This window comes from Nyctibius grandis, unplaced genomic scaffold, assembly GCF_013368605.1.
Source record: "Nyctibius grandis isolate bNycGra1 unplaced genomic scaffold, bNycGra1.pri scaffold_136_arrow_ctg1, whole genome shotgun sequence".
NCBI classification, from domain to species: domain Eukaryota; kingdom Metazoa; phylum Chordata; class Aves; order Nyctibiiformes; family Nyctibiidae; genus Nyctibius; species Nyctibius grandis.
The window spans coordinates 1-12426 of NW_027167509.1; the positions used below are offsets into that span (position 1 = coordinate 1).

A 12426-nucleotide genomic window follows, 5' to 3' on the forward strand; every position below is an offset into this window, starting at 1 on the left:
TTCAGTCTCTCCCCACCACATTCGCCGTTCAACTGAAGCGTTGACCCAAACAAGCGCCATAGGCTGCGATGTAGAGGCTGATGGACTCATTGAGGAGATAAGATGAGGGGGAAGCTGCCTCTTTGAAACACTTCCCTGAAATCGTATTTTTAATAGCACTGTGGAAGCTAACGTGATGTGCTCGCTAACGTTTCTGGAGGGGTTTGTTTTGTGCAGGTGCTGGAGTGGGCGCAGGAGAAGAGGAAGCTCAGCGTCCTGCATTTCCACGGCGTTTACACCAACCCCAGCGGCATCGTGCTCCACCTGGCCGGCTACCAGAACGTGCCGTCCAACACGGAGGTCGTGGTGAGCGAGGCAGCCTTCCCTTCTCTCTGCAGGGCATGCTTTGGGGTGCCAGACGTTGTCTATATACATAGCCCCCTTCCCGGTGCGAGCTCCGGGCATAGACTCAGCTGAGTTTAAAGACTGGGCTTCGCACAGGGTGGTGGGAGAGTCCTTAATTTGGGGAAATAAGAGGAGAGATGGATTCTCTAGCCCACCGAGTTGCAAAAACGCCTCGCCACGCTCGTGTTGAGGACGATGGAATGATGACAGTCTCATCAGCAATAAGGCAAGAGATTCAGAAGCTCTATGAAAATAAGTCGTTCCTGTTCTTGGGCTGTGGTTGCACTGTTGATGACACCACCTTTCAGGCCCTGTTTTTAGAGGCTGTGAAGCACAAGTCAGACCTGGAGCACTTCATGCTGCTACGGAGGGGAGACGTGCATGAGTTTAAGAAGCTCCGTGAGAACATACAGGACAAAGGCATTAAAGTGATTTCCTACGGCGATCAATACGCAGACTTGCCCGAGTACTTTGAGAGGCTGGCGAGCGAGATCTCCACGCGGGCTTGAACAGGTAGAGGGTTCATGGGCTGTGTGGGATGGCTGTCTGCGTACATCCACCCTCGCCACACTTAACTCGGGGATCCCGTGGGCTTGGGAGCATAGACAGTGTTAATAGCCCATTCTCTGCACTCTATTATTCCTTAAGCTTTTTTTTTTCCTCAAAAAAATTGTCTGGGTTTACTTTTATGAAATCGCTGTGTGTTCCTTGCTCTCTCCTAGGTGTGCCTAAGGAGGGACAACAGCTCAACGGCTCTGCTGCTGCCCCACGCTGAGATTAAAGGTAGGATTCTCCTGAGCTGAAGAGAAACTTCGCCCTTCGCGACTCGCCGGGAGCCCAGCAGCCTCTCAGGCAGGTTTTGCAGAGCCTTTACTGTCCTGCACGATGCACCACTTGAGCACCAGACCCAGACTGCGGCGGGGGACTCCCTAGGATGGCCTTAAGCCAGAGCCAGCAGCTCCCAGGGAGGCTTACGTGGTTTAAGGCCAGTCTAGGCGAGGAGCAAAGCCCACTGCTGTCGAGCTGCTGCCCACACGCATGGAGCTGAGCTGGGACACTGCAGGCCCCGGGCAGAGCCTCCTCGCACAGACGCCTGCTTTAACATACTAATTAATTGTCTTTGTTATCACCGTTGGGAGCATGGTCTCCCCGGGGGAGCTGCAGCCTCCTCTAATTTCATACTTAGTGCTCTATCAAGAGGCACTCAAAGGCAGCAGCGGGGGAGAAAGGGTGCAGGAAAGCAGCAAACAGCCACCATTGTCTTCCAGTATTAATTTGGTTTGTTTTTTTCTCTTTTTTACTAGCAAATAAACGCTGAGGTCAGCAGCCAGGAGACAGGCAGAGCCACGCCGCTTTTCTTCTCTACGGGACCAAGCTGCTGCAGCTCTCCAGCTCCTGCCCCAATACCTGGTGTCCAGGTACCCTGCTCCAGAGTCCCGGTGATGACAGAAGTGGGGACTTTAAGGCAATTTAGCATCTCCCCTCCAGCCCAGCGCAGGCTTTATCAGCCACTAGCAGCGACACTAACAGCCAGCTCTTCTAACGCTGCGGCTATCCTGCTCACCCGACAAAAATCACTCCTAAACTGGTCTTAAAAATCAAAAGCGGCTCAAAAACAAAACACACCTTCAAACCCCTCAAAAAGCACAGCAGGTCCTTGCGCTGCCCGTGCAGCACGAACAATACAAAGCTCTGGCTTCAGCCTCCCCGTGAGGGAGCCTGCGTCACTTAGAAAAGAATGAAGGAACACAGGAGAAAGGGTTTTGCTGGATAAAGGGGGTTTTATCAAAAAAAAAAATATATACCCCTCGTGCTGGCATCCCTTCATTCTGTTCTGCAATACACGGGAAAGACTAGTCGGTAACGGGGTAAAGCATGTTCTTCTCAGACAGCTGCAAACAGCGATTTGGTGGATTTTTTTTAGGCCTTCATGAGCGCTGCGACCACGGCCTTGGCGTTAAGGCTTCGCAGATCACAGTAAGTTTGTCCGGTACCAACGAAAACGATGGGCTTGCTCGTGATGTAGGTCATGGAGATGGCGGCGCCGACCTGCTGAGGACAACAAGCACCGTTAGCAACTCCCCTGCTACCCCCCTCAGGGGAACACCTCAAAAAGCTTGTCAGATAGTGAGCCTCCTCCTACTTTCCAGATCTGTATGGTCACTATATGCCGCGCTGTGGTGATGCATAGAAACCAAGAGACCTCACGGCTCCGTTTTCCACGTGCGTGGAAATGAGGAGGGAGAGGCCAGAGGAGGGCGACCAAGCCGGTGAAGGGTCTGGAGGATCTGACCTACGAGGAAAGGCTGAGGGAGCTGGGGTTGTGTAGCCTGGAGAAAAGGAGGCTCAGAGGTGACCTTAGTGCAGTCTACAACTACCTGAAGGGAGGTTGTAGTGAAGTGGGAGTCAGCCTCTTCTCCCAGGCAACTAGCGATAGGACAAGAGGACACAGCCTCAAGCTTCGCCAGGGGAGGGTCAGGTTGGACATTAGGAAGCATTTCTTCTCAGAAAGGGTCATTAGACATTGGAAGGGGCTGCCCAGGGAGGTGGTGGACTCACCATCTCTCGAGGGGTTTAAGAAAAGACTGGACATGGCACTTAGCGCCATGGTCTAGTTGACATGGTGGTGTCAGGGCAACGGTTGGACTCGATGATCCCAGAGGGCTCTTCCAACCTGGTTGATTCTGCGTGATTCTGAGGCTGCTAAAGTTTTGTTGAAGTGGCTTAAATGCAAGAAGGCGGCAGGGGACAGGGGCCAGGACAGCACAGAAGCGCCCTGTGTTTGCCAATTCCCATCTCTTCCCCCTCTGGTCCCCAGTGGGAAGCTCCGTGCAGAGTCGTCTCGGTCTCCTTACCTTGTCATCAATGGTATCAAATTTGGTGACGACAATCCCATCGATGAGCCGTGGCGTCTGGGCCATGGAGTGATCAGCCAGCGCCTTGTTGAACTTGACCTGAGGGAGAGAATTGATCCAAAAATCACGTTCATGGTGCTGCCGCTGTCTGAATCTCCGATAAACCCTCCAAAGCACATTTTTTTTCCCCTCAATCTTTCAGGAAACAAAGCCCCGACACTCACCAGCTGATCCACAGACTCATTTCCCACCAGCGCTTCCCCAACAAACAGGACCAAGTCGGGAGCATTGACAGCAATGAGTTTGGCCAGCGCCGTCATCAACGGAGCTTTGTCCTGCATGCGGCCTGCCGTGTCCACCACCACCACGCCAAAGCCCTGGTTCCGAGCTGGGAAGACGAGGAGACAACCTTAAGCAGGACGCTCCCCCGAAACAGCGTCTCCTGACGGTGGTTTTCCACCTACCGTAAGAGATGGCCTCCGCGGCGATCCCCGCGGCGTCCTTGCTGTAGCCCTTCTCGTAGAGCTGCACCATGGTTCGCCCGCCGTGGCTCTCCGGAGGGTGCAGAGCGTTGAGGTGACGGGTGTGGGTGCGGAGCCGCTCCACCGCTCCCGCGCGGAAGGCGTCGCAGGCGGCGATGAGGACGCTGAAACCGTTCTCGATGAGCCAGAACGAGATCTGTAGGTGGCAGCAGATCAAAAAAAAGCCACAGTCTGACCCCGTCACCCCGGTCCCAGACAGCCAGGAGGACCATGTCCTACCTTGGCCAGGTTGGTGGACTTCCCAACGCCGTTGACGACGCAGAAAGCGACCACGTAAGGTCGGCGATGATGCTGGGCATCCATGACGTCGCGGAGAACGTCCACGCGGCGCTGGGGCTGCAGGATTTGCACAAGAGCCTCCTGCAAGGCCTGCTTCACCGTCAAGGTCACCGCTGGGATGGAGGAGATGGAAAGAGAACCTGTCAAGCCTGGGGAACGGCTCCTGAGCCCCAAACCACAAGTGTGAGGCAACGCAGCCACTTACTCGTGAACATTCCCATCACCTTCCCTTCCAGTTTCTTGGCCACTGATTCGTAGAGCTGCACTGTGATCTCAGCTGCCACATTTTTTGCTTCAAGATAAACAGAGGGGAGTTAGTGCTACTGAGATGGTTACACATGCCGGACACCAGCGTCAAGGGAACGATGGAGCCAGTGTGCAGATTCCCCACCAGACTAGACCATCACCCCCCTTTTGATGCGCTGTCAAGGGCTCCCCAGAGTCGAGGTAGGAACCCACAACGGTTCCTGTGGGTAAGAACGGCCCAAACCACGGGTGCTACCCCACACCGGGGCCCACCCGACGGAGCGCAGGGAACCATCTCAAACTCACAGCGGATTCAGACGTACCGATCAAGTGATCCTTCATCTTCTCCAGCACAGGGTCCATGTCCTCCCTTGTCAAGCTCTTGGAGCCCACCAGGCCTTTCAGCATGCCAAACATGCCCCCCACGCCACCCTTCTTCGCGCTGCGGAGAAGACGAGGAGTTACCTTTAGGTTCGAGGAGCGGTGGTCACGCGATGGCCAGATGCATGGAGAGCCCACCGCGCAGCTGACAAACACCAATTTGTCCCCGCTGAGGTACTGGTTAGACTGGAAAAGGAGTTACGGGACAGAAATCAAGAAGCATGTGGCAAGCAGGGGCCGCAGGAGCCTCTACCTGGGTTTCGAAGGGTTCTGAATAACCTTCTCCTCTTCGGCTTCATCATCGCTCTCGTACTCCAGGTCGTAGAGGCGGCCGGGCTCTCGATTTCGAGCCCCCAGGGCCTGCGAGGGGGGAAAAAGACGCGCTCTGAAAATCAGCAACCACTTACCATCATCTCCCCTTGCCCGCGGCGAGTTACGGGCAGCAGCGGAGGCAGCTCTGCAGGGATCTCTGCCACGACGGCTCAGCGGTTTGACCCCATCTAATGCCATTTGCAGCTGCCACAGCTGGAGAAAATATCCTTTAGAGCAGCTGGGTGCTGCAATCCCTGTTTCTCACACCTTCTGGGTCAGCCACAGAGACCAGGCTGGGTGTGCAACGCCCAGCTGATCCCAACACACCACGCTCAAGCGGGCAAAGCGGCCTGACTTCTCCTTACTATATCAGGGTCAAATTCCTCCACGGGACCAGCCTCTGCGCTTCCGTTGGTAGCGGAGTTACTGTAATCGAGTACTTTGGTATTAGAGTTCCCCAGATCCCACGCTCGGGCTTTCTTCCCCTTCTCTTTTTGTGCCTCGGGCTTTGGAGATCTGCTGAAATAAAGACCAGAAAAATGGTTTATTCAGTGCAGTGAAATAGCAGCAATCGCCTTCCTAGAAGGCAGGAAAATTAAAAGCCCCAAAAAAGCAGAAATTAAGGCTAAACCTGGCTGATTCTGAGTCTTCAGAGTTTATTTATCTGAACTTTAACCTCTTCACCTCGAGCCAGGCATCGATGCGCCGCTGCCCTTTGCTCACAGCGAGAAAAACCTCACCAAAAAGGGGTCTGGATCTCTCCCAGGCACACACTGGGTTTCCAGGTCTCCCAGGGAAGGGATCAGCCTCTGTCACCCCTCCAGCACCCCCAGCGTACCCTCTCCCAGTCTTCCCAGCAAACAAGGATTTCAGGAAAAAGGGAAGTAAGGTCCAGGAAAGCAAGGTCTGACTTCCAGGGGTCACCAAAGGGAGAAGAGACTCAAGCCACGGCCAGGGGACACCAGGAAGAGCTGGTGTGAAGCACAGGCAGACTGACCACGTTCCTCCTTACCCACCTGGACTTCTCCCCTGCTTTCATGTGTCTCTTGAAGAATTCCTCGCGGTTCTTTTGGAGGATTTCATCCTTGGTCAGTTCTTCCCCGTCCCTGACTACGGAGGGCTGCTCGTCACCCGCGGATGCTTTACCGGGCGCTGCGACAGCTTCCGTTCCTGGTGGAAAGAGCCCAAATACGAGCTCAGACCAGCATTTGGGGGCTATGAGAGGACTGGGAAAGGGCAGACAGGGACACAGAGCTCTGGAATATTTAATTCCCCCACCCCACTATCTCTCTCCCATCAACTCACCTTCTTTTTTGGAACCTTTGTTCTTCTTGTTCTTGATTTTCTCCTTTGGTTTCTCCCCTCGCGTTTCTATCATACACTTGACAGTCTTCTGGGATTTGAGAGACTGCTCAAATGTCTTCATGACCGTGGGAGCTCAGACTTTACTGCTCTCCTCTGCATCCCTGCGGGGAGGCGGCCCGTTAGCCTGAATTTCAGCTCTGCCGCCCCCCCCACCACACACACACCCCCCATCTATCTCTGTTTTAAATAGAAACTGGGAGACAAAAAAAAAAAAAAAAAAAACAGGCTCTGCTACCGGAGGAGGCGCACGAAGTCATCTTGAAAATCAAAGGTGCCGTTTAGGAGGCCCAGGGTACCTTTCTGCTGGAACTCGTTGCGATACTTGTCTCTGAACTCTTTATGAACATCGTCGATCAACTTGTCGACGTAGGTGAGAGCCAGGATCTTCTGAAACCCCACCTGCAAAGCAGCACAGTGAAAAAGACACGTAGCGCCAAACCAGAAAGCCTTTTGCTTATCTTTGGGTACACGACGAAGGTTATCGAGAGATAAGGTATGGGGAGACTCAAAGAGAGTTAAAATCTTTCCTAAAATAAAGAGGATGACACATCCCTGGCTTCTTTAAAACAGATCTGGGGGCTGGAGGGACAACCTGCCATCCCGGGGTTTGGGGGTGCTTACCACAAACACCAGCTCAAACTGGTTGTCCAGTTTGTACTTGAGCGTGAGGGCTTCATGGGTGAAGGAGTTGGTGCGGCCTCACTCCTGGGGGAGAGGAACCGTCGCAAGGGGGGCGTCAGCAGTGAGGAGACCCCCCCCCCCATCATCCCTGTCACCCCCTCTATCCCCAAAAAGTGGTCCCCTCTTTATAGGGGCTCCAGACACCTGCCCCCCCCCCCCCTTATAGGGGCTCCAGACACCCCCCCCACCTTATACGGGCTCCAGACACACCCCCCCACCCCTTATAGGGGCTCCAGACACACCCCTGGGCAGGTGGTCCCATCCTTCCTCCCCCAAATGGGTCATTTGTGTCCCCCCGTGCCAGGTCGGTGGTTCCACCCATGTCTCCCCCCCTCCCCAAGCACGTGGTCTAATCCATCCCCTCCCCAACTAGGTGATCCCCCCCCTCCCCAAATAAGTGGTTGTGCCCATGTCCCCCCCCGCCCCCAAGCAGGTGGTCCCGTCCATCTCCCCCTCCCCAAATAAGTGGTCGTGCCCATGTCCCCCCCCAGGCAGGTGGTCTCAACCGTCCCCCCCCTCCTCAGGCAGGTGGTCCCAACCATCCCCCCCTCCCCAGGTAGGTGCTCGCGCCCGCTCCCCTCTCTCCAACCGCCCCAGCAAACGGTCCCGGCCGCGTCTCCCCCCCTTCAGGCAGATGGTCCCGCCCAATCGTCCTCCCCCCCCGCCCCCCAGCAGGTGGTCCCGGCCGCCCCGCGCGGACCTGGAGGAGGACGGAGCGGATGAGGGCGTTAACGGGAGCGGTGGCGGCGGGTCCGCGGACACCCTGGAAGCGCCAGAGGACGAGGCCGCCCTTGCTGAAGAAGTCGAGCATGGCGGCGGCGGCGGCGGCGGCACCGCCGGGCCCGGCTCCGCGCACACGTCGCACTGCTCCCCGCCCTGCTCCGCGCTTCCGCCGGAAGTGTGCCGCCCCGCCGCGGGCTCATTGGTGGAGGAGACGGGAAGGGGCGGGACGGCGGTGAGTGAATGGCGGGGTGAGGGGGCGCGGCGAGGGGCGTGGCCACGCAGAGGGGGCGTGGCCAAGCGGCGTGCTGCGCTGGGGCCGCTCCCCTGGTACCGCAGCCCCGCTCAGCTCCGACATCTTCGGCGGTGAGAGCCCCGGGGGGGGCTGGGGGAGTCCTGGGCACCGGGGGGCGGGTTTGGGGGGTCCCGGGGGGAATGGGGTGAGGGGGGGGGGGGTCTGTGGGAGGGATAGGTGGGAATTGGGGGGGGGTCCCAGGGGTCACTGAGGGGACTGGGGGCGCCCAGAGGGGCTTGGGTGGGTCCCAGGGGACTGGGGTGGGGTTCTGGGGGGTCCCAGAGGGGACTGGGGGAGCTGGGGGGGGTCCTGGGGGTTCCCAGAGGAGACTGCGAGGGTCTGAGGGAATTGGAGGGGGTGTCCCAGGGGACTTGGGGAGGTGCTGGGAGGTCCCAGAGGGGACTGGGGGGGCCCCAGGTGACTGGAAGGGGGTGTCCCAGGGGACTGGGGGAGGTCGTGGGGGGTCCCAGGAGGGACTGGGGGGCCCCAGAGGGGACTGAGGGGGGTCCCAGGGGTGACTGGGGGGCCCCGGTTGGCTGAAGGGGGGGTGTCTCAGGGAACTGGGGTGGGTTCTGGGGGTCCCAGGAGGGACTGGTGGGGGTCCCAGGAGACTGGGGGGGTTGCAGGGGGTCCTGGGGTGGATCTCAAAGGGAGGCACTCAGGGAACTAGGGGTGGCCTGGGAGGGTCCTGGAGGGTTCTAGAGGGGCCTAAGGGGGTCCTGGGGGATTCAGAGGGTACTGGGGGGTCCCAGAGGGAACTGGGGGGTCCCGGGGGGCTGCCAGCTGTGCCCCCCCTCCACCCCCCCACGTCTGGCAGCCCCCCCCCAATATACCGGCAGAGCTGGGGCCGGGGCTGAAGCGCTTGGGTCAGACTCTGAAGGATCAGTTGCCGTCTTGGGGGGATGGCTGGGGGGGCTGGATCCCCCCGGGCCCACGACCCCCCGAAGAAGCCGACGTGGTGGTGGTGGGGGGCGGCGTGGTGGGCTGGTCGGTGGCGTATTGGCTGCAGGCGCTGGAGGGTCAGCGGCACGGCATGAAGGTGCTGGTGGTGGAGCGGGACCCCACGGTGAGACACCTCCCTCCCGGGGTGGGCTACTGCCTTAGGGACCCCCCCTGAACCCCATTTTTATTTGGGGGGGGGGTCTTTTCTCCTCCAGTATTCCTGAGCGTCCATGGTGCTGTCGGTGGGGGGGATCCGGCAGCAATTTTCCCTCCCGGAAAATATCCACGTCTCGTTTCTCCACCAGCTTCCTCCGCAACATCAACGTAAGTGGGGTTATTTGGGGGGAGGGGGGCGTATTTTTGAGGTGGGGGGGTCCAGCCTCACTCATTGGGGTACCCCTCTCCCCTTCCAGGAGTACCTCGGGGTACCGAACGAGCCCCCCATCGACATCCAGTTTCAGCCTTCGGGGTACGTCTTCCTCACCCCCCCGAAGGCGCTGCGGGGCTGGAGGCCACCGTCCGGCTCCAGAGGTGGGGGGGACACACGTAAACCCCCCCCAGGAGGGTTATTTTTTAGGGGGGGGGTCTCATCCTGACACACTCCCCCCTCATGCTGCCTGTCCCCAGGGAGGAAGGGGCGCAGGTGGCCCTGCTGTCCCCTACCCAGCTGAAGGCGAAATTCCCCTGGATGGACACGGAGGACGTGGCCGTGGGGTCATACGGTAAAATGGGGGGGGGGCATGGGGGCCCCCCCATAACACCCACCCCCCATTTCCATCCTCATCCCCATCCCCACTGGGTTCATCCTTCCTCCTCACTTTATTTAACAAGAGAAGGGTCCAGCCCCCCAAATTTGGGGGTTGTGGGGTTTTTTGGAGGGGGGGGTGTCATGCCACAGTGCCCCCCCCAATATGTTTCCCCTCCCAATATGTTTCCCCCCCCCGCCCCCAGGTCTGGAAGATGAAGGCTGGTTCGACCCCTGGACCCTCCTCGACGCTTTTCGACGTAAAGCCACGTCCTTGGGGGTCCACAGCTGCTCCGAGGAGGTGCGAGGTAAGAAAAGGGGGGGGGACACACACAAAAATGGGGTGTGTGTCCCCCGTAGGGCCCCCCCCACCCCAAAACCCCCCCCCAGGTTTTGTCACCTCGGCCGAGGACATGATGCCACGGCACGGACCGGCCCCACTGTCCGCACGCATCAAATACGTCCACGTGAGTACATGTGTGTGTCCCCCTCCCACCCCATGCGGGGGGGGGTCCCCACGCGTGTCCGTGACCCCCCCACGCGTGTGACACCCCCCCACACACACAGATCCACATGCCGGACAGCCGGGAGTACCAGCCCGTGTCCTGCGCCATCGTGGTCAACGCCGCGGGCGCCTGGGCCGGGGAGCTGCTGGAGGGGCCGGGGCTGCCCGGGGGGCTCTGCCAGCCCCCCCTGCCCATCCAGCCCAGGAAGAGGTACGGGGGGGGCGGGATTTTTGGGAGGGGGGTGGATTTTTGGGGGTACGGGGGGGCAGATTTTGGGGGTTGTTGGGGTGGGGGCACATGCTGGCATCACCTCGCTGTTGTGGGGGGTGATTTTTTGGGGGGGGGGTCACATCCCATCGCCCCCAACCCCTCCATCTTGAAGGGTGGGGGGGTGACCCCCTCACTCCTTTCCTTGGGGGGGGAGGGTCACATCCTGAGCCCCTCAATGTTTTTGGGGCGCCCCCCCCACCCCACAGGTACGTCTACACGTGGCACTGCCCCGACGGCCCCGGCCTCTCCTGCCCCTTCCTCATCGACACCTCCGGGGCCTACTTCCGCCGCGACGGCATCGCCGGCAACTACCTGGGGGGCATGAGCCCCCCCGAGGTGAGCCCCAAACCGGGGGCACCGCGTTACTTACACACGCACACACACACGGGTTTGTTTTTTTTTCAATTTTAATTTATTTTTTAATTTATTCTTATTAAATAAGAATTATTTTTAGTTATTTTTTTATTATTATTTTTTTTATTATGTTATTGTTAATCTATTCTTGTTAAATAAGAATGGTTTCTAATTATTATTTTTATTTTATTTCAGTTATTATTATTTTAATTATTATATTTAATTATTTTTAATTTATTCTTATTAAATAAGAGCTATTTTTAATTATTCTTTTTAATTATTATGATTTAAATTACATTTAATTATTTTTAATTTATTCTTATTAAATACAAAATATTTATTATTTTATTTATGATTTTTAATTATTGTTATATTTATTTTTTATTTTATTTTATTATTGTTGTTAATTATTCTTTTAATTTTATTTTTTACCTTTTTACTTTTTACTTTATTATTAATAATAATTATTATTTTATTTTATTAATGTTGCATATTATTATTAATTATTACATTTAATTATTTTAAATTTATTCTCATTAGATAAGAATTATTTTTAATTATCATTTTTTATTATTTATTATTGGGTTTAATTATTCTTTTTATTTTCTTTATTATTATTTTTAATTACTTAATTATTTTTAATTTATCCCTATTAAATCTCTTCTTTCCCCCACCCCAGGAGGAGGAGCCGGACCCCAGCGACCTCTCGGCGGGCGACGGGTTTTTCCAGGAGCGGGTCTGGCCGCCGCTCGCCCGCCGCGTCCCGGCCTTCGAGTCCCTCCGTCCCCGCGGCTCCTGGGCCGGTTACTACGAGCACAACGCGTTCGACCGGAACGGGGTGCTGGGCCCGCACCCCCGGCTCGAGAACCTCTTCACGGCGGCGGGGTTCAGCGGGCACGGGCTGCAGCACGCGCCGGCGGCGGGCAGGGCCGTGGCCGAGCTGGTGGTGAGGGGCCGCTACGAGAGCCTGGACCTGCGGAGGCTGGGCTGGAGGAGGCTGGTGGAGGGGGAGCCGCTGGCGGAGGGCGGGGTGGTGTGAGGGGAAACTGAGGCAGGAGGTGGGGAAACTGAGGCACGATGATGGGGAAACTGAGGCAGGAAGGTGGGGAAACTGAGGCACGATGGGGGGAAACTGAGGCAGGAAGATGGGGAAACTGAGGCACGATGGGGGAAACTGAGGCAGGAAGATGGGGAAACTGAGGCAGGAAGATGGGGAAACTGAGGCAGGAAGATGGGGAAACTGAGGCAGGAAGATGGGGAAACTGAGGCAGGATGATGGGGAAACTGAGGCAGGAAGATGGGGAAACTGAGGCACGATGATGGGGAAACTGAGGCAGGAAGATGGGGAAACTGAGGCACGATGGGGAAACTGAGGCAGGAAGATGGGGAAACTGAGGCACGATGATGGGGAAACTGAGGCAGGAAGATGGGGAAACTGAGGCACGATGGGGGAAACTGAGGCAGGAAGATGGGGAAACTGAGGCACGATGGGGGAAACTGAGGCAGGAAGATGGGGAAACTGAGGCAGGAGGATGGGGAAACTGAGGCA

General features: G+C 56.8%; 1 protein-coding gene and 1 pseudogene across 1 annotated transcript; one reads left to right on the plus strand and one right to left on the minus strand.

Moving 5' to 3' along the window:
• Nucleotides 1–2145: 2145 nt before the first annotated feature.
• Nucleotides 2146–7928, minus strand: LOC137677313 (signal recognition particle receptor subunit alpha-like; annotated as a pseudogene).
• Nucleotides 7929–8041: 113 nt separating this feature from the next.
• LOC137677312 (FAD-dependent oxidoreductase domain-containing protein 1-like) lies at nt 8042–12353 on the plus strand. Its single transcript, XM_068424607.1, is given in 12 exon segments — nt 8042–8131; nt 8900–9126; nt 9218–9294; nt 9296–9326; nt 9416–9494; nt 9497–9533; nt 9630–9724; nt 9954–10055; nt 10138–10214; nt 10315–10463; nt 10730–10859; nt 11557–12353. Coding segments are annotated over 10 exon segments (1122 nt in total). The 5' UTR covers nt 8042–8131; nt 8900–9126; nt 9218–9232; the 3' UTR covers nt 11917–12353.
• Nucleotides 12354–12426: the final 73 nt, after the last annotated feature.